At 30.9% G+C, this 24,254-nt stretch overlaps 2 protein-coding genes across 6 annotated transcripts; both read left to right on the top strand.

Moving 5' to 3' along the window:
• Positions 1-8,774: 8,774 nt before the first annotated feature.
• On the top strand, positions 8,775-14,540 carry LOC113857599 (U-box domain-containing protein 5-like). 3 transcript variants are annotated; one of them, XM_027489669.1, is made up of 7 exons: positions 9,488-9,624; positions 10,484-10,558; positions 10,775-10,960; positions 11,249-11,356; positions 11,687-12,861; positions 13,245-13,420; positions 13,598-14,533. In XM_027489669.1, the coding sequence occupies exons 2-7, from the start codon at positions 10,502-10,504 to the stop codon at positions 13,993-13,995; spliced, it is 2,100 nt and encodes a 699-aa protein (XP_027345470.1). In that variant the 5' UTR covers positions 9,488-9,624; positions 10,484-10,501; the 3' UTR covers positions 13,996-14,533. The 3 variants fall into 3 exon arrangements, with proteins under 3 accessions (XP_027345467.1, XP_027345470.1, XP_027345469.1); XM_027489666.1 differs by having other exon boundaries at positions 8,775-9,624; positions 13,245-14,538; XM_027489668.1 differs by lacking the exon at positions 9,488-9,624 and having other exon boundaries at positions 9,736-10,558; positions 13,245-14,540.
• Positions 14,541-21,752: 7,212 nt separating this feature from the next.
• On the top strand, positions 21,753-24,089 carry LOC113858697 (anaphase-promoting complex subunit 10). 3 transcript variants are annotated; one of them, XM_027491430.1, is made up of 6 exons: positions 21,753-22,145; positions 22,227-22,287; positions 22,376-22,468; positions 22,541-22,611; positions 23,526-23,630; positions 23,718-24,089. In XM_027491430.1, exons 1-6 carry the CDS (start codon positions 21,967-21,969, stop codon positions 23,785-23,787), a joined length of 579 nt encoding a protein of 192 aa, XP_027347231.1. In that variant the 5' UTR covers positions 21,753-21,966; the 3' UTR covers positions 23,788-24,089. The 3 variants fall into 3 exon arrangements, with proteins under 3 accessions (XP_027347231.1, XP_027347233.1, XP_027347232.1); XM_027491432.1 differs by having other exon boundaries at positions 22,403-22,468; positions 23,718-23,950; XM_027491431.1 differs by having other exon boundaries at positions 22,227-22,275; positions 23,718-23,950.
• The last annotated feature ends 165 nt before the right edge of the window (positions 24,090-24,254 follow it).

Here is a 24,254-nt window from a genome sequence, read left to right on the forward strand (position 1 = left end):
TCTAACATTGTACAAAAGAAATTATTTATTTATACTCTTAAAATAATCATTTATATTGTTTTAATTTAAATATTGCTCTCTAAATTCAAATTGTGCTTTTCTTTACTCGTTTATTGAAATTATATATATATATATATATATATATATATATATATATAGATATATATCTTATAATTTTAAAAAATATTTTTTCTACTTAGCTTTTTAATAATTTTTCTATAGTTTTATGAAATAAATATTAAATAAAAAGTATATATTTATTATCTTAAAAATATAAAATATATTTAATAAGAATAACAATGCAGAAACGTTAGTATGTAATTACTCAAAACTGAATAAAAGAGTGAAAAACAAAAAAGGATGGCTTTTTTACATGAATAAAACATTTCAAAAACAAAATTACGCATGGGTCCTCAAATTTTATTTTTTTACACAAATGTCCTAAATCTGAAACATTGAAGTCGATTAAAAATGACTTATATTGCAGAAGTTGATTGCAGCCGACTCCCATTCGTCATTGATGCTCTAACAGAAGTCGATTAAAGTTGACTTTATTGCTGCAAGGAAGATGATTACAATCGACTTTCAATCTCCAAAGAAGTCGATTCAAGTTGACTTCCATCTTGTTGGTTTCTGGTTCCTTGAAGTCGATTATAATTGACTTGCATGTTGAAGGAAAGTCTATTAAAATTGACCTCAGTGTGATTCTAGGGACGAGTATAATCAACTACTTCATATATACCATTCCCCTCCCCACCATAGACAACAACCACCATAGAGAAAGGGAGATCAGAAAAAACAGCCACAATAGAGAGTGAGACTAGAGAAAATGAGATTGGAAAAAAGCATATACAGTGGACGAAAATGGATAATGATCTATATCGACTCAATTTTGTTGATCATATTGCAAGCAAGCTTAACACACAGGTAAATTAATTTTTAAAGATATTTAGTTAAATTATAATTAATTATTTTTATAATTAATTTAATGTATTATTAATTGTGTAATTATTATTTAGAAAGATGTGTAAATGTTAATTATTATATTGTAAATTAAATTAAATTGTTTGTTATAATTATAATTATTATACTAAGGAATGTAAATTAAAATTTTATTTTATATTTTTAATTATTATGATAAATTAGTTTTGTATTGTAGTAATTTATAATTTATAACAATTTTGTATATTATTTTGTTATTATACAGAAATCTCGTATTTTGAAAAGTAGACGTTATAATATGATGGTTGCTCCAGATTCAAAAATGGAACTATTTTTTAGGGAGATTGATTTTTGGCATGTTGCACAGATGGTCCCAGTATTTGATTATGATAGGACACTCATAAGTGCACTTGTAGAACGTTGGAGACCCGAGTCACACACATTTCATCTTCCATATGGAGAATGTACGATTACTTTGGAGGATGTTGTGTTTCAGCTAGGCTTATGTATAGATGGGTCCTTGTGAGTGGTTGCATTGGAGCGTGGGAGAAATTTTATGACTGAAATGTATGAGCATTGTGTGAAGATTTACTTGGAGCAGTTCCTGATGAGAGTAACATACAAGGATTTTTTGTAAATTTACAGTGGTTCATAGATACATTTGGAGCATTACCTCAACGTTGATGGACAGACTATTATCCGTTACACTAGAGCATACATAATGATGATATTTGGTGAAATATTGTTTCTAGATAAATTAGGATTTAGGGTTCATATGAAGTGGCTACCTCTTTTAACTAATTTTACTTAGATTTCAAACTATAGTTGGTGTTCTACTGTTCTAGCATCCCTTTATTGTGAGCTTTGTCGTGCGGTGAAATACAATGTCACCGAGATTGCAGGTTGTTTGCCTCTTCTACAGTCTTAGGCAGGGTATAGAATACCTCAGTTAGCCCCTAGGAACCATCATCCTCTCACTTTTCCATTGACATTGAGGTACAAATTAATTCTATCAATATTTTTTTTTTTTTGTTATTTATATATGTTCACATTGCAAGTAAAAACTAATTATATCTATTTCAAATGGAAAAGTTATAGGTCATCGACGAGATCAGATACAGATAAGTTAATGCGATATAGAAGGATCATTGATTCAATTGGCATTATTAGGGTAAGTTCAAACAGAGTTTATGTTACTAAATTATTTTGCTTTAAATAATTTTATTTTTTGGTTTACAATTTGTTATTTATTATTTCAGTTTAGGTGAATGCCCTACAACAACAATGAGGTTAGGAACATTACACCTCTTTTCATCTATGATGAGGCTGATGTTTGGGCATCTGTGACTGCTCTTATACAGTTTACTGTGATTGAGTAACACCCTGTTGATCGCATAGTTCGACAATTTGGTGGAGCACAACACATACCAATCAGCCTCGATAAATATTGATCGGTGGCACGCTAAGGATGGGAGGGGTGATCTAGATATATGGTGGCCTGATTATCATGTGACATGGCATGCTATATAGGAAGCACATAGGGTACTTGAAAAGACTTGATTTTTGTTAGTACTGATGATGATTGTCCCCCTGTCGAGTACTTTCAGTGGTACTTGTTAGTCGTTAATAGATTTTTGTCATTGGATGGAGGCCCACAGAATGAAGAGCTTAAGGACTTATCTGATGGTGCACCACTACATGCCCCCAGCACCTGACATAACACACCCTGAGGACGTTCCAGATAGACGCTCTTTCATGCATCGTTTGCGTGCAGGTACACGTGCTAGTAGACATTAGTACCATGATGAGGCGCATATACTAGCCGATTTCCCAGCACACGATGTAGAACCTGATGCAAATCCAACTGTACAACATACCTCACACTATGTATACCACCCAACACCCACATACCCCAGCCACCACTTCATGTCAGGACTAAGCCAACAGCAATACATGACTGGTCCTTCTTAGCACCAATTCATGCCAGGCCCTAGCCAACCATGTATGACCCCTAGTCAGTATTTATGGCAGGCCCTAGTCATCAGTTCATGTGAGATTCTGAGGTTACTCCTAATCTTATGCAACATTTTGTCATAAGTCTAGCTTAGGATGATATTGCACGATATATATCTTTTAGTTCACCTTTCATGTCAGATGCTGAGGTTATGATGTGGCTAAATTTGACTGGTACAAGCAAATCTGTGTCACCACCAAATAATCTATATCGACCATCACCAACACATATTCAAACTCCATCCTTTAATGGTTCACCGGATGAGGAGGAGGGAGAATATCACACACCTGTCCAACAACAGAAGGAGGAACATATACACTGTAGACATGTACGACAGATTGTATATCATTGTTGTGCAATAGGGGATCACCTTGTTAGGCCGAGACGCAACAGGCGTGGCCCTTAGTCACATATATTGCATGGTGATCTCAATATTTTGTGCACTATGTACTTTGAAATTTAATTTTCTCTATTTTAAAATTTTAATTTTATGTACTTTAGAATTTTAATTTTATACAGTTTAGAATTTATCTTTTAAAATATTATTTTTACATTGTATTATTTAATAATTTATAAAATTATTATATGAAAATATTAATAAATTTAATTAAAATTATTAATTTTTAATTAAAATTATCAAATTTCTTTAATTTAGATAAAAATTTTAAATAAATTATATGACGATTAATCAATTTTCTTTTAATATAAAAATTGATTATAATCGACTTTCATATCATATTGTAAAAAATTTATAATCAAATTTAAGTTATATGTAAAATTGATTATAATCAAATTTTATATATTTTAAATCAGGATATTTATGTAAAAAAATTTTTGAAGACATATACATAATTTTATATTTAAAATATTTTATTTGTGTAAATTTTTCAAAAAAGAATAGAAGGGTGCCACTTGACTTTCGGAGTTTGAAACAAGCATTGACTATTAGTAAGTTATGGGTAGCTTGATATGACGAAATCCCTTTCACATTGTATAGCATTGTTGGCGTTGAAAAGACTTGATTGAACAAAAAGGAATAATCAATCTCTTACCTTTCTAATGAAAGGGTCACCCCTTTTTAGGGGAAGAGTTTCGGGGATCTTTCGACGCCGTAAACTTGAAGGCATTTTCATTTTCACTCTTTTTTTTAAGTAAATTAACTTGCCTAACTTGTTTCAATGTGCACTTCACTCTCTTTTGAAGAAGTTTATTTTTTCGTCACAGTACAATAACTAAGTGGATTGTTACTATGTATATATTTAATGATTTTTATTTTATTTTATAAGAAATATACATGATTTTTATGATAATTTTATGTTTAATCACATTTTTGTGCTACAAAAGATAATCGTTCTGAATTGCTATTTGAACCACTGTTAAAAGGGGGTGTTATATTCCAGATTGTCTAACTCTTAACATTTTTCTTTTGAAAAAGCAAGAAGCGTATGTTTAGAAAAGTTGATAAAATTTAACTAAATCAGTAGCAACTAAAACTATTGACACAATGAAAAATCACAAGAATTGGCTTTAGGTATTAAATGGGTAAATATCTAATCAAATAAATCAACCCAAAACAAATAACGTAACATGAAGCATTGAAATACGAAAGATAGATATTTGTTCAAATCAATTTAGTAAAAATGAAGTCTAGACATTAGTTCCTAAACTTAAAAGAAAATCACCATTAGGATTAAACTAGTTTTTAGAAATAAATTAGATGATGATATAAAAAAAAGATAGATTAGTAATATAAGAACACAATAAATAAATAAAAAAGTATAGATTTTATTTTAAATTTTTGCACTAGTAACTAAAGTAGAAACAGTTGGAATTATGTTTGATTTTGCAACATTAAATAAAAATATTTTTAAAATGGATACAAAAAATGTCTTTGTAAATAGTTTTATGAAAAAAATTTGTATAAATAACAATTTTTCATGATATGTATAAATAACATTTTAGTTTTGAATATTTAGCCTTTTCAAATCATGTTTGAAAACCCAGCACTTCTCTCACAACTAAAGATGAATACATGTTTGTTAAAAGATATTGTCCAAAACTCCTATGATTAAAATGTCAAATTAAGGATTATTTTATGAATGATATATCTATTTTTTATGATAATAATGGTGTAATAAATTGACTAAAAATTTTAACCAATTATTTGAAACAAGACATATAGAAAATAAACATAATTTTAATAGACATTATATTTTAAAAGGAGTTTTCAATGTTTAATTATTCAAATTTATATTTATTAAAAATAATCAAAACATTTTATGCGGTACTATAAAAAGTAATATATGTTAAATGCATATTCTTTTTTAGTTATCATTTAATTCTATCATTTGACAGATATATAGACAGATTAAAGATATGAAAGAGAAATTTATTTTCCCAAAATGATTAGTTGGTTGTTCTTTATTTTTGGACTTTTATCCCATTGATAATAATAATAATAAAAAATTGAGACGCGTGTGCTTTGTTTAGTAAAACAACTTCTATTTTTCTCGGAAAACATCTCTTTAGCATTTTTAAATTTTAATAGGTATCTTTCTAATTCTACTTTTGTCAAATAAAATGACAGTTATATTTTCCAAAACTATTGTTAATTTTTATCATAGAAATCTTTTATCATAATTTTAGAAGTTGTTCTTAAGAGTATTAACATTTAACGCCAATGCATTATTTTAAGTGATTGTCATCTTCGAACTCCGACACTCTCCTTTAATCTCTTTCTTCTTACAAATACTAACCTTTAACTTATCTAATTATTTTGAAAAATCAATAAATATGATAGAAATATACTGATTTGTCGAATATATCATTTTAGGAATCCAAACTTAATTTTTGTGATTTGTACTTAGATTTCATATATATATATATATATATATATATATATATATATATAGTATTTTAGATAGAAATAATACACATAATTGACCTAAACTTGGGTTTTTAATTAAAATAACATTCCTATTAACGAACCTTATTCATAAATAATTTAATTTTAAAAATATTTTATACATACCTAATCGAAATTCAAGGTAAACACAGATCCCTAATCTCTAAGATTTGGTTAATTTTCTTGTAGTTTTATGTGTTGCGTGATTTATTTCTTTTGTATTCTTTCATCAACCTCTCACATTCCTATCATTCCTTAAATATAATTAATTAGGTAATTAGTTAGTTAAAATTCTAATAGGAAGTTGATATCTGAAAAAACGATACTCTATATTCTTTATTACTTGTGCAGCTTGTACACTAGTGATATACCAAAAAGATAGCAATTAAGCGAGATCAAATGAAGTAAGGATTGAGAGTTCAAAGCCTCCGACCTCATAGCACTTGTGGAGTAAATAAAAAATATGATAAGTTAATTTATTTTTCTTCTTCATCCTCTTATTTCACCTACACAAAAGAAAAAAAAAACACTCTAGAAGCATTTGCTGAACTTGAACCATTGATAAAGAAAGTCAATCTAGCCTTTCAACATGTTTTGTCCGTGGGAATAATCAATGCTGAATAAGTCAATAAAAAACAAAAATCTATTGTAAAAGCCCCCCCAAAGCAGTCTTTTGAGAGGCTGCTAAGATATAGTTAAGGAAGAACATCATAAGATCATGGCTAGAAAGAAAGAGCTAGCAAAGAATAAAACAGAAAAAATAAAAATAAAAAATTGTTTTTGGGCCCTTTAACTCTCCAGAGATTGACAAAGCACTTAAGGTTTACCACAAAAACAAGAGAATTTGAAGAAAGGCAATGGTAAAAAAACAAAAGACGGAAGAGAAAGAACACGTTGCTGTTAGAATTAAACGTGAAGTTCAGTCTAATATGCTTTTGGAGAAAATAAAGATTTTGGATTGACCTCATGACTCCATGGTTGAAGCTCAATCTAAAGTCATTTTAGTGTACATGAATTGAGATTTAGGTGACACCACTCTGAAATGTGAACAGTGATAGAAAAGAATAGAAGCTTGTAATAACCCCTAGCAAAATTATTGCAACCGTTCAATAGGTCCACATGTTCGAATCAAATCAGTGAAGCACATGTTATGCATGCATCCATCATCATTATTGTTGTAGTTGGAACTGAAAATGCCTCCAAAAACGTGAAAATTACCATGGCTATTTGACTAAAATAATAATTGAGGAAGAGTTTACGGATAACTTATGAAAATGATTTATTTTAATAATTTTTATAATTAAATTTATGGTATGAGATGTCATTTGAAAAAAATTAAATGAACATTTATTCTCATACCAAAAAAGAAATGAGTCAACTTAAGCACGATATATATAGTTCATTCTAAGGTAAGAAAAATCATTACACTCAAATAATGCTTATAAAAAACTTAAATTTATGGTATGAGATGTCATTTAAAAAAATTAAATAAACGTTTATTCTCATATCAAAAAAGAAATGAATCAACTTAAGCATGATATATATAGCTCGTTCTAGTGTAAGAAAAATCATTACACTCAAATTATTCTTATAAGAAACTTAAATTTATCTCAAATAAAAAAGAAGTAGAGGTTTAGATCTACAACGAGTTAGATGCAAGACCTTATTTTATTCTATTGCTTAATTTCGATTGTTTAGCCCTCAAATTTATACTGTGCGTAGTTTTATTTCTTGATTTTTAAAATTTAAATAAGTCTCTTTAGTATTAAAATTCAGCAAATTCAATCCATTCATGAATTTTTCACTTCAAATTTTTAATTAATATTTTTTCATGTAAATATATTTGTGTGTATATGGTGGATTTGAGATATAAAATAATTTTAAAAATTTAGAATAAAACAAGGAAGAAATTTGTTAAAATTTGAAAGATTTTATAAGATATTAAATTAGGGTTTGAGGATGAGATTTGTGAGTGATTAGTATTTTCTTTTTTAGTATAAGATGATTTAATCAATTTAATTTGTAAGAATTTTGAGTATAAAAAAATGTGAATTTAAAGAAAAAAAAGTCGATTAAATTTAGTTAATTCTAAAATTAGATAAATATAGTTAACTAAACGAAAAGAAACTAAAACATACATACTACATAGTTGGAATAAGAGGAATTAAAATTATAATTAAACTTTATCTAGTACATTGAATCTCAAATGCATTTTTTTATTTATTTCTTAAAGTTTTTTTTTCTAACAATTCAAATTTTTATAGTTTAATTTTAAATTAAAAATATTTATATATCACATCATACAAAATTAACTTCTATATACTTAATTCGAGCTTTAAATAAAACGACTTTATATTTTCATTTAATCGAATCTAACAAAGTTTAATGTAAGTGTAGCTAACAAAAACTCATGAAATTTATGAATTCAAATAAAATTCAGACCATTTTAGCTCAATTCTCTAAAGATTGTCATTAAACACGAGTCAACTGGAATGTTCAGGTGACTCATTTTAGCAGCTTTAACTTTTAATTTTTTTTAGATAATTAATATAGTCGCTTAAATAAAAAATAAAATGATGAAAGAAAATGGTAAATCTAAAAAATAATTCTTGAATGAAAAGTAAAAGATGGAATACAGACCGCTTGTTCTGTCTGTCTTGTCCGTATCCATATGTTTCGTCCGTGTCTGTCCTTTTCGTGAATCACTGCTTTAACCTTTTTAGTACCATTTGCTATTTTTGACTTCATTATTAACCTATTTATCAATTATTATTAGTAATTTATAAATCAAAATTAGGAAACCTCTACGGTTGCCACCACCAACCTCGTCACAGCCACCGTTGTGAGACCCACGAAGACCACCTGTGTGCTGAGATTGACGGTTAAAATAAATCACAGCCCTCAAAGCCGGGTAATCCAAAAACGATCACTGTTCATTGCAATTTGTTTAGTGGCACTTTCCCCATTCGTTGGTCAAAATGCCACTGCCACTGAGATTGCCACGCTGTTTCGTTCCCCTTTCATCGATTTGATCCTTTCCTACTGCTACCAATAAAATTCACACTTTTCAATTTCTTCCTAATAATTTGCTTCATAGTTCATATATTTTATTTCCCTCCTTTACGCTTCTCTCTCTTTCTCTCCCACCTTCGTCGAAACTCAAAATCGCTCACTCTTTGGCCTTAACGTTTGTTGTTGTTTCTTGAATACGGTTGATTCTGTTTTCATAACCATGCTTCGCTTTCACTGAAGATAGAACCTTTGTTTTTTTTAACCTTTGGTGGGTTTTCGTAATTGAATGCTCCGATAGTGCCTCTGAAACTGACCACAGCATTCATTGCTCTATCTATTCTCTTTTTTTCCTTTTCTCCTATTTGTCATAAATCATCATCAATTCTGGCTTATCCTTTTGCAAAAGTGGGGGGTTTCGAGATGATAATAATAATAAAGATGTATAATGAATTTGGTTACTTGGGCACGTGATACTTTTTACTTCCAGAAAATTTTCCTTGGAACCGTTGCGGATGGTTCATGATGGTTTGAAACTCTAAATTCACCTCACAAAATCAAGTTAGTGGCGATTTAACTGTTTTAGTAAGTGCTCATTTGGCGGCTCTTGGCGTGTAGTGGCCTTCACTTTTTGAAAGAGATTTTTCTATTGTGGTGGGTTAGTGGCATGTTTGGAGTGTGTAATAATGATGGTTTGGAATTAATCTCTTTGGATCTGGTGGAAGGTTTCTTCTTATCATCTTCGTTATTCTAGGTAATTTATTTCTCCTTCTTTGTTTGCTACGGTGTAATTGAAGTTGCTATGTTCGTTTACGTTCAAATCGTTTCCAATATAATACTAAATTCTTGTCTTCTCTTAGAACTGATCATGTGTTTGCCCCTTTTTCATGTAGTAAACTGGCTTTTGTTTTCTTTTTAAATTATTTCTTTTTCGTCTTTTGCTTGGATAGTTTAATTCTAGAGTATACTGAAAGATGAAAATCATTTTTTTTTTGTTGAAGTTCCTTTATTGCTTTTAAAACTTTTTGAGAAACGGTTGAATTAGTAGTGTCGTTTGGCAACTCGTGATCTTAAACAATAGGTTGAAGTTATGTGTTAGAAAAGGGTTCAGTAAGTGAAAATCTACAGAACATCTGGGTTTTCGAATTTGGCCTGTCCTTTGTGTGATGATTTTTGAGCAATTAGAATAAGATATATTTTAGGTGTAAATTTTTAACGGTATATTTTGAATACCATATGGAAATTCCAGTACTTGGAATTTAGATTTAGGCAATGAAGATACCATAGTTTTACTTTATTCGCCAAAGCATCCCAACATAAATCACCAAATCTTCTTTTTCACTTTGGCTTTTGTTTTTATGCTTACTTTCATGTTGGTGTTTTACTGTGTTGAGGGTGAATACTACCTTTCTCACTCTTTTGTGATAGGCTTCATAATTTCTGGCATATAGGTCAAATTTTTGCAGCCCAAAATTATTACTTTGTATGTTGAAAACCATAAACTGGAGTTTGATGTTTCCCATGCAGGAAAATTTTCTTTAAAACCACTATGCATGATTTTGTGCAAGAATTTCGTTAACTGGCTTAACGTTCTTTCCCTTGCTAATTTGTAGCTTAGGATACTCCCCTGAATGGGAACTGATTGCTGCGACGTAGTAGAGACATTACCAAATCCTCGGTCCTTTAAGGTACAGAAAATAGTTGAATTTATGTATGTTACAAGCCTTTTACTCAGTCAGTCATTAGGTCGTTATTTTTAAATTAATTGCCTTTGATTTGTTCCTTTCTTAAAAATCTGCTGACTCTATGGCCTGGCTTTTACTATTAGGATATGTGGGTGCTTGTTCAACTACACTTGCATGTTGGAACTAAGCATTTTTTTTTATTGTAATTCATCTTTAAAGGTACATCATACAATGTGCACAGAACTCAGGGAATTAGTTGATAGAATCTTGCGGATATTTCCACGCATAGAGGCAGCACGCCCTCCATCCTCATCAGGACAACAGGCTCTATGTTTGCTAATCAGTGCAATTGATAAAGCCAAACAACTCCTGCTACACTGCTCTGAATCTAGTAAACTCTACATGGTGTGTAGTTCTTTTTATTATTTCAAATAGACAAAATATCTAGTGTTTTGAAATCTGCATAAATAATATCTTAAACAAGTCATGGATGGGGTCACCATTTCTTATTTATTAAAGTTCAAAATTTTTTAAACAATTTTTCTTATATTGTACTATCATATCAGACTCGTGCAAAGATTTGGAAATAAGCTTATCATGTATAGAAAAATATGGAGTTACATATCATATCATCATTTATGATACTAGTAGCATGTTGCATGCTAATTCCGTTGGTTTTAATATCGTTTTCAGGCAATAACAGGGGAATCCATAGTCTCAAAATGCCAAAAGGCAAAACAATTGTTAGAGATAAGCTTAGTCCAGATTCAGAATATGGTTCCAGTTATGTTGGCTTCAGAGGTTAGTCAAGTGGCACCCCTATCCATTTTTATGTGTCTCATACACTCCTTCATATTACCAACTTACAGTTCCTAATGTCTACCTATGAATCAGGCACTTATCTTAGAACTCATCTAGTTCTTAAACATTAAAAACAATCCACACAATAGTGAAGAATTTGTTTTCTAATTGAATATTGTCGATGGCTGCATATTTCTGGATAGGATTTATTGTTCTGAAATATCTGATATTTTATTTTATTATTTTTGCTATATTTGATCTATTTGTTACAAAATATATTTATTTGGAGCTTCATTTCAATGGTTTAGTTGGCATTGCATTGTCTTGCAGATTTCTCGGCTAATTGATGATATTGAGTGTGTGACATTTGTCCTGGACTCTGCTGAAGAAGAAGCTGGGAGGGTAGCGAGAGAGTTGCTCCAGCCAGGTCCTTCAACCTCTGATAAAGATTCAATGGACAATTCTGAAATTAAAGCTTTTCAGTTCGTAGCTGCAAGACTTGGTATTACATCCCCGAAGGCCATCTTAATAGAGAAAAGATCTATCAGGAAATTGCTAGAAAATGTCAAACCAAATAACCAGACCAAAAAGACTATCTTGAATAATCTTTTGTATCTTCTGATAAAGCACAGAAAATCAATCAAAGGAGAACAAATGGAGGTCTATTCTCATAGCCAAGGACCAATTGCAACTAAGAACTCTGGTCATGAGTCTCAAAGCATCCTTCATGTCAAATCAGACCCATACTTGAAGCATGGTCAGTATAGAACTGATGCCAGTGAGTTGGGTAGTGTTACACCTCCTAAGGAATATACATGTCCAATATCTTTAAGGTTGATGTATGACCCTGTTGCAATTGCTTCAGGAGAAACATATGAAAGGATGTGGATACAAAAGTGGTTTAATGAGGGTAATACTATATGCCCAAAAACTAAAAAGAAACTGGATCATTTGGCAATGACTCCAAATGTTGTCATTAAGACCTTAATATCAAAGTGGTGTGAAAGTAATGGAGTCTCCATTCCTGACCCAATTAGGCAATCACATGATTTGCGTTCATGGGAAACCTCCTCCACTTCGATTAGGAGTTTTGGAAGTTCTATGAATGATTTGAACTTGCAAATGGATTTTAGTAACGTGTCACTTGGATCATTAGATACCAGTTATAATTCAGATTCCTCACATGCTAAGGACAATCATGGCTTAGATTTGATGTTGAACAAGACCAGTGACAATTCTCACGGGCATCAATCTCAAGCACAGATACATGACTCGAACTTGACGTGTTTGTCTAAACTCCATGAACATCAATGGGATTCTCAATGCCAAATCATTGAAGATATAAAAAGAGATTTCAAATGCAATTACCAATCTTTGTCCTCCGTGTCATCTGAGAATTTCATTGATTCACTCATGAGATTTCTGAGCACTGCATGTGAAATGCATGACATAAAAGCTCTGAGAGCTGGAACTAAGTTGCTGATGGAATTTATGAAGGGCTGCAGGTACAATTTCCTTTTTCCCTTGCAAATTTGGTTCTTGGTTCATTGCTAGTTATTTAGCTTTGCTTACATTTTTTTATTGAGTTGTTACAGAATATATTAAAATTTATTATATTGAAAGCAAGATTCACTTAGTTTTATAGTAACAAGGAAAGCTTGTTATGTTAATTTAAAAAAAAAAAATCTCATTCCAAGTGATTGGCAGATACATTTAAATTATAGTGGTGTCCAATTTTGAATGTTTACAGCTATAACACATTTGATGGATTTGCTTCCCGAAAGCAGGAGAAAAGAAGTTCCGTTCCAATTTAAGAATGCCATTTTACTTCATCAGTGCTCCTGTTTTGATATTGGAATGACTTCTTTGTGGTTTTTATGCACTGCAGAAATGGTATGACCAATTTAAGTGAAGATACATGCAGTATGTTGACAAGTCTTCTTGACACAGAAGTGATTGGAGAAGCTCTTACCATAATGGAAGAACTGTCTGGGAATTGGTATGAAAAGGCTAACATTGCAGCTTCCAGTGTACTCACTTCTGTTTCAAAGATCCTTGATTCTGGTAACGTAGAGTTCCAACAAAAAGCTATTAAAATAATGCATAATCTTTCATCCAATGGTGAAATTTGTCTCCACATGGTTTCTCTTGGGTGCATCCCAAAATTACTGCCATTTTTTGAAGACAGGACCCTTTTGAGAGACTGTATTTATATTTTGAAAAACCTTTGTGATACTGAAGAGGGTAGGGTTGCTGTTGCTGAAACGAAAGGATGCATATCTTCTGTTGTTGAAATACTTGGGACTGACAATGATGAGGAAAAAGAACCTGCACTGGCTGTTCTACTCTCGTTATGCTCTCAACGCGTGGAATACTGTGAGTTGGTTATGTATGAGGGGATTATCCCTTCTCTTGTCAACATCTCCAATAAAGGAAGTGATATCGCAAAGGCATATGCCCTTGAACTGCTCAGACTTTTGAGGGATTTAAACGACTTTGAGAATGAAGATTACTATGAGCCAAATCTCAATGCCTCTCAAGACTCTAACCGTCACTGTCAAAAAAAGAAATCATCACTTTTGAAGATACTATCACTCTTCTCAAAACCCAGTTCAATTGCATCAAAAAACAAGAGATGAAACTGAATTCCCGTGCATTTTGACCCGCTCATTCTGTATATATCCTCCAGCTCCTTTTTATGGGGACTACAAATTATGTTCTTCATAAGAGACATTTTGGATTGCTGGATGGCAGGTAGGACTTTTGGATAGTGTTTTTATCTTTGTTAGTGGGTATAGATTAGGCCTTTCTTGCTCTCGATACTAATCTCATATTGCAGCGTATATTGGCTCCAAGTGTTCATTACAATACTTTGCTTCATAATTTTGCTCAGTAACTGCAATTGTGAGATGTATAGTTCTGTTTTATGATGTATAGTTATTTTGACATGCCAAGTTAGGGATGGACTAGAAAGTTGAGAAGTTCTCTTCTTTCTCTTTTCCTCACAAGATGTTAGATGGATGTTTGCTTCCTGTGACTTGGTGATAATGGATTCTAGTTATAGAAACAGCCTTAGTGGGTAAGGCACTGGGCTGCCTTTCTATTTGTATTTGCTAATGTATATGTTAAACAATATATTGTGAGCACTGATTTTAAAATAGAATGGTTTTTATTGTTCACATATCACACTCGGTGTTTGTTTGTATTAGCTTATTTTATGTTGAAAAAGATTTAACTGAAAAGGACCTAGAGAATTCAAAATTCTCTCAGCAGTTGCTACAAACATTCTCATAATATTTGCAATTATTTTTTTTTTCTTTTAAAAGAATTGTAACCAACTAACCATGTTAGAATAGTAATCTCTTTTTATGCGTGAGTAATATATCTAGTATGCTCTGCCGATCCTATAGTTTCCTACTACGGAATCCATATGTTAAATGTGTTTTGATATCAAACTAGCTAGGTTGGGTGCTCTTTTGAATGTATAGTTGAGGAATCATAGCAACGCAATCTTTAGCATACACTTTGTCATTTTTAATAAAGTTCAACTAATAACTATCCATAAAGAGTATCTTTATCATACACTTTGTAATTTTTATATAATTTTGTCATTTGTGTACAGCTAAAGGCCGATAACGAAGATAAATTGAAATACCTCTTCTATGGTAGGAAAGTTTGGCATTGAATAATGATATATTTGAACAAATTACAGATGAATCTATGTTGTTAAATCAAGAATATGCCTTCTACTCTAATGACTATAATCCGGTGTTGTCAAAAGCGCGCGTTGGAGCGGTTAATCGCCCGATTCAACGCTTTTCCAACGTATTAACGAGTCGCACACTGCTGAGGCGCGGTGTCTAAGCTGGAGCAGAGCGCTGCGTTGGAGGGTTGGAGCGTAGGAGCAGAGCGCTCGAAAATGCGTAAAACCCGCATGCAAAACGAGTCAGGTCGCGGACTCGAAATTAAAAAGAAAAAAAAAATCCTATTTTTTATCTTTTTAAACAAATGGGTCGCATACATTGCATGCGTGTTGATTACCCTCTCCTCTCTCGATCTTCAACTCTTCCACAACATTCTCCTTCAAAAAGCTGTGTTCGTCATTGTCTTCGTGCCTCCAACTCTGCGTACGGGTTGCGTCTCCTCAGTTGTTGTGTTCTAATTCGTCCTTCTTTGTACCAAGCCTTGAGCACTTGGCTTCGCCTTCTTTTCCCTTCCCTGTTGCTGTGTTTGTGTGCTCTGTTTTTGGCGAAAATGGCAAGTGGTCACAGTGGTGCTGTTGGGAGCAGTAACAAGGTTAATAATTTAAGTAGGGATGACAGCAATGGGAAAATACTGAGAAATACTCCGAGAAATAGGGATTATGTGGGGGTGGAAACTGACATTTCAGATCATGAGGTATAAGAAAAAGTAATTGCAAATATTGTGAGGAAGCGTCAATAAAAAAATTTATAGGTTGAAGCACCATTTGGCTGGAACCCCAAAGGATGTTGAAGTCATCTCATCCGTTAGTGATGAAGTTCATAAGGAAATGTGGTTTGATAAAGAAGTCAAAAGGAATATTTAGGAAGAGCAAGTGTTAATGTTGATGATAACAAGTGAATAGAGAAAAAGAAAATTTTATCTAATGCTAGATAATTTTTAAAAGAAATTTTAATTCACAAAGAGACAATTGCGCGTGGTAAGAAGATTACAACCCTAGTTTATTCAAGTAGTAGTCTCATTTCTTTCCTGTATCACCTTACCAAAGGAATGAATTTGATTAGACTTGCCCCTTACATGTTTTGCTATATGTCACTTAACTTTGGGTTGTCTGAATAACAACAAAAGAACTTTGGTAAGAACGTTCGCATCTAAAGAATAATGGGAAAACGGTTGAAAATTATGAATAAGGACTTTTGGAAAAATATTGTGATATGTTTGAGGGGCGCTTATCCTTTGATCAAAGTGCTTCGATTAGTGGATTCAGACAAGAAGCTGGTTATGAGATTTATTTATGAAGAAATGGATTAGGCTAAAAAAAAAAGATACAAAGTGCTCAAGAAAAAGGTAAATTATTTTTTAGAAGTTTAATTTTAAAGTTATTTTTAAAAACTAAATTTTTTTTTTCACACTTTAGTTATAGGCTAATATAGAATGTTATTAATGAGAGATGAGACAACCAATTATATACTTTTGCATATTGCGAGCTATTTTTTTAATCATATTTTGCACTATAGTCCCAACTTAAATATGATATTGAAGTACAATCCAGACTTTATAATTGTTTAAAAAGAATGATTGAAGATATTAAAGAAATAAATAAGATTGATTTTTAACTTAATGATTTTAAAAGTAAATCAAAGTGTTTTGATAATTTTGTAGTTATTGCTAGACTTAAAACAAAATTCCAACCTGATGGTAGAAATCTTACTGCAATTAACATTTAGATCTACAATGATTTGTTATATATGTATTAAATTTGACATGTAGTTCCTAACGCAATTAGAGTACATTTAAAATGGTAAATATTTAATTTTATGTATTCTATTCTTAAAATTGTTTGGTACATTTATTAGGTGTTAATTGATTTGGTTTTTATTTAAGTCCACAGTAAAAAAAGAAACTATTTGAAGCAAAAAATAATGAATGATATTGTTTTTATGATGACCACCTCTAAATTGGATAAAAGAAAAAGCAAACTAAGAGAACACGAGTATGATGTAGAAAATATTTCCTCTAATAATTGGATTATGGAGAATATTCAAAATTCAGATTTGGATATAGATTTAGATCTTTCAATTGAAGAAGAAATGCTTTTAATAGAAAAAGATATTGATGAAGATGTTGGTTTGACATTTTTTTGATGATTCAAATATTTTTAATTTAGAATATATTAACATTAGCAAATGTAAAAATTTGATAAAAAAAATTGATAAAGATAAAAAATAACATAGAAAATGATTATTGTGATCAAAATTTGAATAATTTGTTATATATTTAGAATTGAAATGTTCAATTATTTGCTGCAATTTTATAATGTATTTCGTTTATTTTGATAAAAACTTGTGACTTTATAACTTTTGAGTTGTTAAAGACCGTATGAATCTTTTGTTGAATTTTAATTAAATGATTAGTGTGATTTAAGGGTTATTTTATACATATATATTATTTTTGTTATTTGTATAAATATGTATTTAAATATTTTTTATATTTTAGTTTATTCTTATAAGTCATGTTAAGATTCATCAATTTAGGACCTTCCTTACTCTTCAATCTTGATTTTCGATTTTTGACCACCTTGTTAACGAACGAGGCTAACTAAGAGGTAGGAATATAAATAAGTTGAGTCAAATATTTAAAGTTTGGCTTGAGTTTTATGAAAAAATATGTTATTCAAGCTTCACATGTTTATATATTTGAGTAAACTTTGTTTATTGATTTAGTATTTAACAAATATCTTTGTGTTAAAAGCATATAAAATTATAATAAAATATTATGTTGGTATTCATAAAGATAACTGATTTATTGATATGAAATGGTGAATTTTTATAAAAATATTTATAGTCATTTATTTTAAATATGATATTTGAAAAATAACAGTAGGTAAATAGTGTGTGTATACACAAATTATTTAAAAATTATTAATGTCGTAACGTTTTGAGTTGATTTATCTAAATAATCAAGCTTAATATCCTTATGATTGTGTATGTAAATAAATAAACTTAATTCAACATATAATTAGTTGTATTTAAATAATTTACGAATAACCTAATTCATTTACATCCTTGTAGGAGAGTTTAGGAAGAAAATTAACTTTTGTTGGAAGTTTTAGTATAATAAAACCAATCGAATAAGATGCCTCACGTTTATAACCAAAATAACAAATTCAAAACTATATGAGACTTATATTAATAGTAAATTTAGATGAATATGTTCTAACATATTATACTTAGTAACCATCACAACGAGTAACTAACGAATTTTTCCTAAAACTTTATTGCCAAAAATAAGCTCATTTTTTCACCACTAAGTTGGACTCAAACTTCGTTTTTTCATAACGACAACCAATAAACTCGAATATAAATTTGCAAGATATAATGTTCACAATTGCAGAAAAGAGACGAAATCCAAAATAAAAACTTGGCTCGAAGAACACAATACTAAAGGTGGTGGTTGGGTTACACGGAATTTATTTCATCATGAAGGCTTGGTTCTTTTGCATTCTTCTGCTCAGCATGGCAATATTCAATCATGGCTTACCAGGTGACAAAAGTGTATATATCAACCTCCGTGACGTAAGAGGACGTAAAGTTTCCAAGCATGAGAACAATCAATATGCTAAACCACCACCTTACAATCGTGGCTGCTCTCCAATACTAAGATGTCGCCGCGATGATGTCTAATTAGAAACAAAAGTTGTATGATACTGTCATCATTTTATCTTCAAAACTGTGCTGCAATGCTTATGACATGCTAATTACAACCTTATCCTTTTATCTCTTTTATGTAATATGAAGTTTGTGTAATGTTCGTAATAATTCTTTCTTATCATTTATCGTTACAATTTCCTTTCACTGTGTCCATTCAATTTTAGCCCCCTTTTTTTTAATTTGTCAAATCATACGCCATTCGATGTTGTTTTTTCTTTTTCCTTTACGTACTTGAAAAATGTATTTACCATCATGCAATAACAAATGAAACTGAAGTGCCATATATTTACAGACAACAAAGAGTGACCCATCTTTAAAATAACAGATACATACCATTTGGGTTAGCGCGTAGTTCAATCAGCTAGAGATTTTATTATTTATGTAACCAAAATTTCAAGAATCATTAAGCATATTAAACCAATTTGACTAAAATGCGTTTTTGGCCTTTAGGTACGTTGAGCTCGGTGCTTAATTTTGCTGCGAAGTACTACCATGAAGTACTTCTAGGATTTCACAAATTTGAAAGAGATCCACTTCATTAGTTTCTAAATAGGAGCTGCACTGTTTTTTCTTAAAAAGAAGATTCGAAGTCTAAAATCTGCGTGAAATGTGGTAAAAGACTCAAGTATAAAAAATTAATTTTTTTAATTTATCATTATTTAACGTTATTTCCACATGTGATGACACTTCTTTATTTGAGCTATACCTTTGTCAAAGAATTGAAGATTACCTATATTAAAAAAGATAATTATAGCCAGTAGGTAATTTGAAAAGCTTTTGATTCTTTAAAACGTAATAATTCGCAAAGAAACCAAGATCGGTGAAGTAGCATGATAACACTTATCATTAGGCATATATTGCATGTATCGATATTTTAGAATGCATAATTACATTGTTGAGAAGTGTAACATTTATCTTTTGGCACGAGATAAAAAAAAACGTGCAATAGTTATATCTTGGAAGCCTTCAGGCTTCAGCGTTCTCTCTTCCATAAATATCCGATCTGGTCACATTCTTAATTCTCCGGTAACATGAAATATAGAAATACATGACAATTCTTACCTATGTAATTGTCATTCATTATACCATCTTTTAGCTAATTCTGCCCTACATAACAGTTTAAATTAGTTTTAGGTAGATTGATTACATTTTATATTATGTTTCTTTGTCGCTATGATACTTGAATTTTATTTTTATTTACATGAATTGTATTATTTGAATTCCTTTCAAAGCATGTTTGGAATGGATTTACGATGGGATCTAGATTCTTTGTTATTATAGCAAAAGTTGAATGCTAAATTTTTTTTTTCTTAAACAAATTAAAATTCACTTAAATAAATCGTATAAAAATATAAAAAAATACATAAATACTTTTGCTTAAGCAAATAAAAAGTCACAAACAAAACCAGCTCCATCTCTCTCATTTTTCTCTCTTTCATTTCCTGGTTTGAACTTGAAGTTAGTACGTTAAATGTTATGTTTCAAGTTCTTGATTTGTAGACCCTTGCCTATAGATATTGGAAGGTGCACGTTTTATGGTGAAGGAAGCAACTCCGCAAGAACTATAAGGGGGCACTTTCTTCCGCCGCCTGTGGTAGGCCACGGCTAGTTGCCTATTCTGCCGTCCTTGACCTTCCTGTAATACATGTACAAGATGCTAAATCAAGATATGGCAGATGCAAGGTATAAAGAAAGAAGAAAAGGTCTCTGACAGGTCCAGTGGGGTTGCTTCCTTCACAATAACCAGGTAATGAAAAACGAAAAAATGAAAAATATCTCTTAATTAAGCGAATTTTTACTTATTCTTTTCATATTTTTATACAAATTAATAGGGGCAAATACAAATTCTGTATAAGATATAGGGAAAATATAAAACAAATGATGGGTGGAAATATTTAATTTAACCGTGAAACAAAATAAATATATCTTAGGGTAATGCACATTTGTAACTTAAGTTGTTGATATTTGAAAGGATGCAGTTCAATGGTGAATATTATATAAACATGTTAATCCCATTGTTCTATTGGTGTGTGAAAAAAATGTATGGACCAGAGAATTAACACATAAAATTATAAATAGTTAATATGCATTATGTAGATCTTCTTTAAGTCTAGAAAAATACATATACTTACATTGTACAAATATATTATTATGAATCTTTTAATCTTTAAAATAATATTTAATATGACAAATATTTACAGAATTAATACATAAATTAATAATATTTTTATTCTAATGTGTTGTGCAAAATCTTCTTCTTCTTATAATTAACACAGATTATTAATCAATTAGTTTAGAAAGATAAAAAGGTTGTAATTTAAAATTTCGAATAAGTCTCATTATAAGTATAAAAGAATACATACAGGTAAATTGTAAGAGTAAATATCGTAAGTTCTTTCAATGCTATGAATCTTTTAAAAAATGTTATTTGATATCACAATTTTTTTAAAATGGAATTACTGCTAAGTAAAATCAACGGAGACTAAAATAAATAGCTTGATTGTTTTCTAAATAAGTTATAGCATTTGTATTTAATAATTTAGATAGTAGCAACATAAATAAATTATAGTTTAAATTAAGTTTAATATCATAAGAATAAAAATATACACATGCATATGGCAGGCGTGGAAAATCTAATTTAAAGCATGTTTATTGTTTGGATATGATTATTTTGAGAAGGAAATTCTTTATAAGGAAAATATATTTTATAAAAAGAATTAATATATTTGAGAAAATAATTAAAGTCGTCATAAGAAAAATTTAAAAAATTTATGATTAAAATTATCCAACTATTTTGCAAATAACTGTATTTAAAAACAAAAAGTAATCATCTTAAATAAAATAAAATAGTAATAATTTTTAAAAAATAAATAAAATAATCCTCTTAAATTATTTTAATTTAACGTGTATAAATATTAAATTTTATGATTAATTATAAAGGCAACTTATTATTAAAAAATTTTCCCCCGATTAATTAAAGCTCAAAATTGTGGTTACTTGATACGCGAGACGAGCAACTTTGGTCGTCCCTTCACTCAGTCTTGAGCTTAAATTAAACTTTTGTTTTGTTTTTGTTGTTGGTTCTTCAGTTAAGTTCTTCTTCTCCATTTCATCTGCGTTTCCTCAACTCTCATCTCTGGTTTTGGCGGTGAAATAAAGAAAGGGGGAAAAGAGAGGGATAGGGTTTGAGATAGAGAAATGGCCGCAGAATCATCGGAGGGCGAAGAAGAAGGAAAGTTGAACGGAGGGAACAAATTGCTCATAGTGGATGACGACTTAACGGAAATGGGAAAGAAGGCCGCTTGGAGCGTCAGTTCCTGCAAACCCGGTAACGGCGTTTCCTCGCTCCGTGACGACAACATCTTAACCTATTGGCAGTGAGACCCTCACTCTCTCTCTCTCTCTCTCTTATTTATTCATTCGCATTCCCAACATACCACACTTTTACTTTCTTTCAGATCTGACGGAGCCCAACCCCATTTGGTTAACATTCAGTTTCAAAAGAAAGTTAGATTACAAGTACGCGCATCCTCCTCTTCAAATTTCAAATTAATTAATTATTTAATTAATATTATTTTAATCTTTCTTTTTTTTTCTGTTATCGCAGTTAATTGTGCTGTATGTGGATTTCAAGCTTGACGAGAGTTACACACCTAGCAAAATTTCCATTCGTGCCGGTGATGGCTTTCACAATTTGAAGGTAGTTTTGCTCCCTTGTGTTATTGGTTTTATTGAGATTGTGATTGGTGAATGAATTGGGTAAGTTTTTTAGGAGATTAAAACTGTGGAACTTGTGAAGCCTACTGGTTGGGTTTATCTCTCCTTGTCTGGTGTTGATCCTCGGTACGTGCTTCTGTCTTGTCTTTTTTTTTTTTTTTTCCCTACTATCTCAGAGGTTTTTATATTCACTCTCCTCTGCCTGTAGATGATCATATATTTTTTTAAAAGAAAGGAGAGAGAGAGAGAAAGAAAAGAAGAAGGGGACAACACGGCCTCATAGTTTAATGTAGGAAATCCAACGTTTAAGAGAGTCTTATAAAGCTAATTCTGTTATTTTGTTTCTTTTTTACAGTTAGTGCCTGTATAGTTTCAGGGCCTGTTTGTAAAGCTTATGAAATCAGTTCCAGTAAAATGAAAAATTTATTATTGCCATCCAACTTGCATGCAAAACCGTGCATCACTTTTTTTCACCGTTGATTTTTGTTTGAAAACCGATTTGGTTTGAGAAATCGTGAATCAATTCCAGTAAAGATCGAAAACGCATCACTGCCATCCAAACTTTCGATGATTTTTAAAGACTCTTGGAGTTTGAAGTGATGAAATCGGGATGGACTTTTTTTTCTCCCTTCTTGTTTGTAGAGTGTCTGGGCCAGTATTCTTGCCAAGTGATCTAAAGCAGTGACTGAATTGTTTTTTGCTGCGGAAGTTTTAGTATTTTACTGGTTTTTCTTTTAATTCACTCCCTATTTTCCTGGATTTGTGTTCAAGGCTGGGAAGCGAGGATGTGTTTCCCCATTTGTGAATTGAAAAATTGGATTGGATAAGCAGTGGTACTACTCGCTTATTTGTTTGTTAATATGCATGACTGTAATAAACAATTCTTGTTCATTTATTAAACCACTGGCTTTGATTCTTATTATGAAATTGAAAAATGTCAATGAAGCCATAGTGTTGGTAAATGAGACAATGTGATGACTCGTTGATTGCTTCTCCTTCATTCCAGATAGAAGCTTATAATTGCCTTTTACCAATTACAGAGAAACCTTTGTGAACACTTTCATGCTGCAAATTGCTGTATTGTCAAACCATCTCAATGGGAGGGATACTCATGTCCGGCAAATCAAAGTTTATGGTCCTCGACCGTGCGTCTCCTTATACTTCTTAAGCAATTTTCTAGATACAGTTATAAATATGTCAGTTGATATCTTTTATGTGAACCCCTTTTGCAGGAACCCTATTCCACATCAGCCATTTCAATTTACTTCAAGAGAGTTCATCACCTACTCTTCCATACGATGATAATTCATGGGAGGAATTAATCAAGCCAACCTAATGTTAAATCGAATGAGACTCTGCTTACTAAATGATTATATCATCTGGAAGGTCTGAAACCAAATGACTGGTCATTGAAATGTCAAAATATATTCACTTCAAAATTCATATAAAAAATTATCATCAGTAAATGTGGTTATCAGTATCCTTTGTTTCTTGCAAGTATCTATAGTTTGTTCAGATGTGCAAATGCTCATGAATATTTATTGAATCAGTCCATTGGAATAATGTGGTCACAAATTGATGGTAAATTTTAACAAATTAATATCTCATATTAATGTGCTTGTCTCTCGTCCATCTTGACCTCTTTCCATTGCTTAGATTAGTTTGTCCTATGTGTTGTCTCTTATTATGTTTTACTGTTATCCATAAACTAGGTTAAATATTTTTTAAATTTCATGCATAACGTACTCCTACTAGGCTACGAAAGAAAA

This window comes from Abrus precatorius, unplaced genomic scaffold, assembly GCF_003935025.1.
Source record: "Abrus precatorius isolate BTA unplaced genomic scaffold, Abrus_2018 Scaffold2, whole genome shotgun sequence".
In the NCBI taxonomy this organism is placed as follows: domain Eukaryota; kingdom Viridiplantae; phylum Streptophyta; class Magnoliopsida; order Fabales; family Fabaceae; genus Abrus; species Abrus precatorius.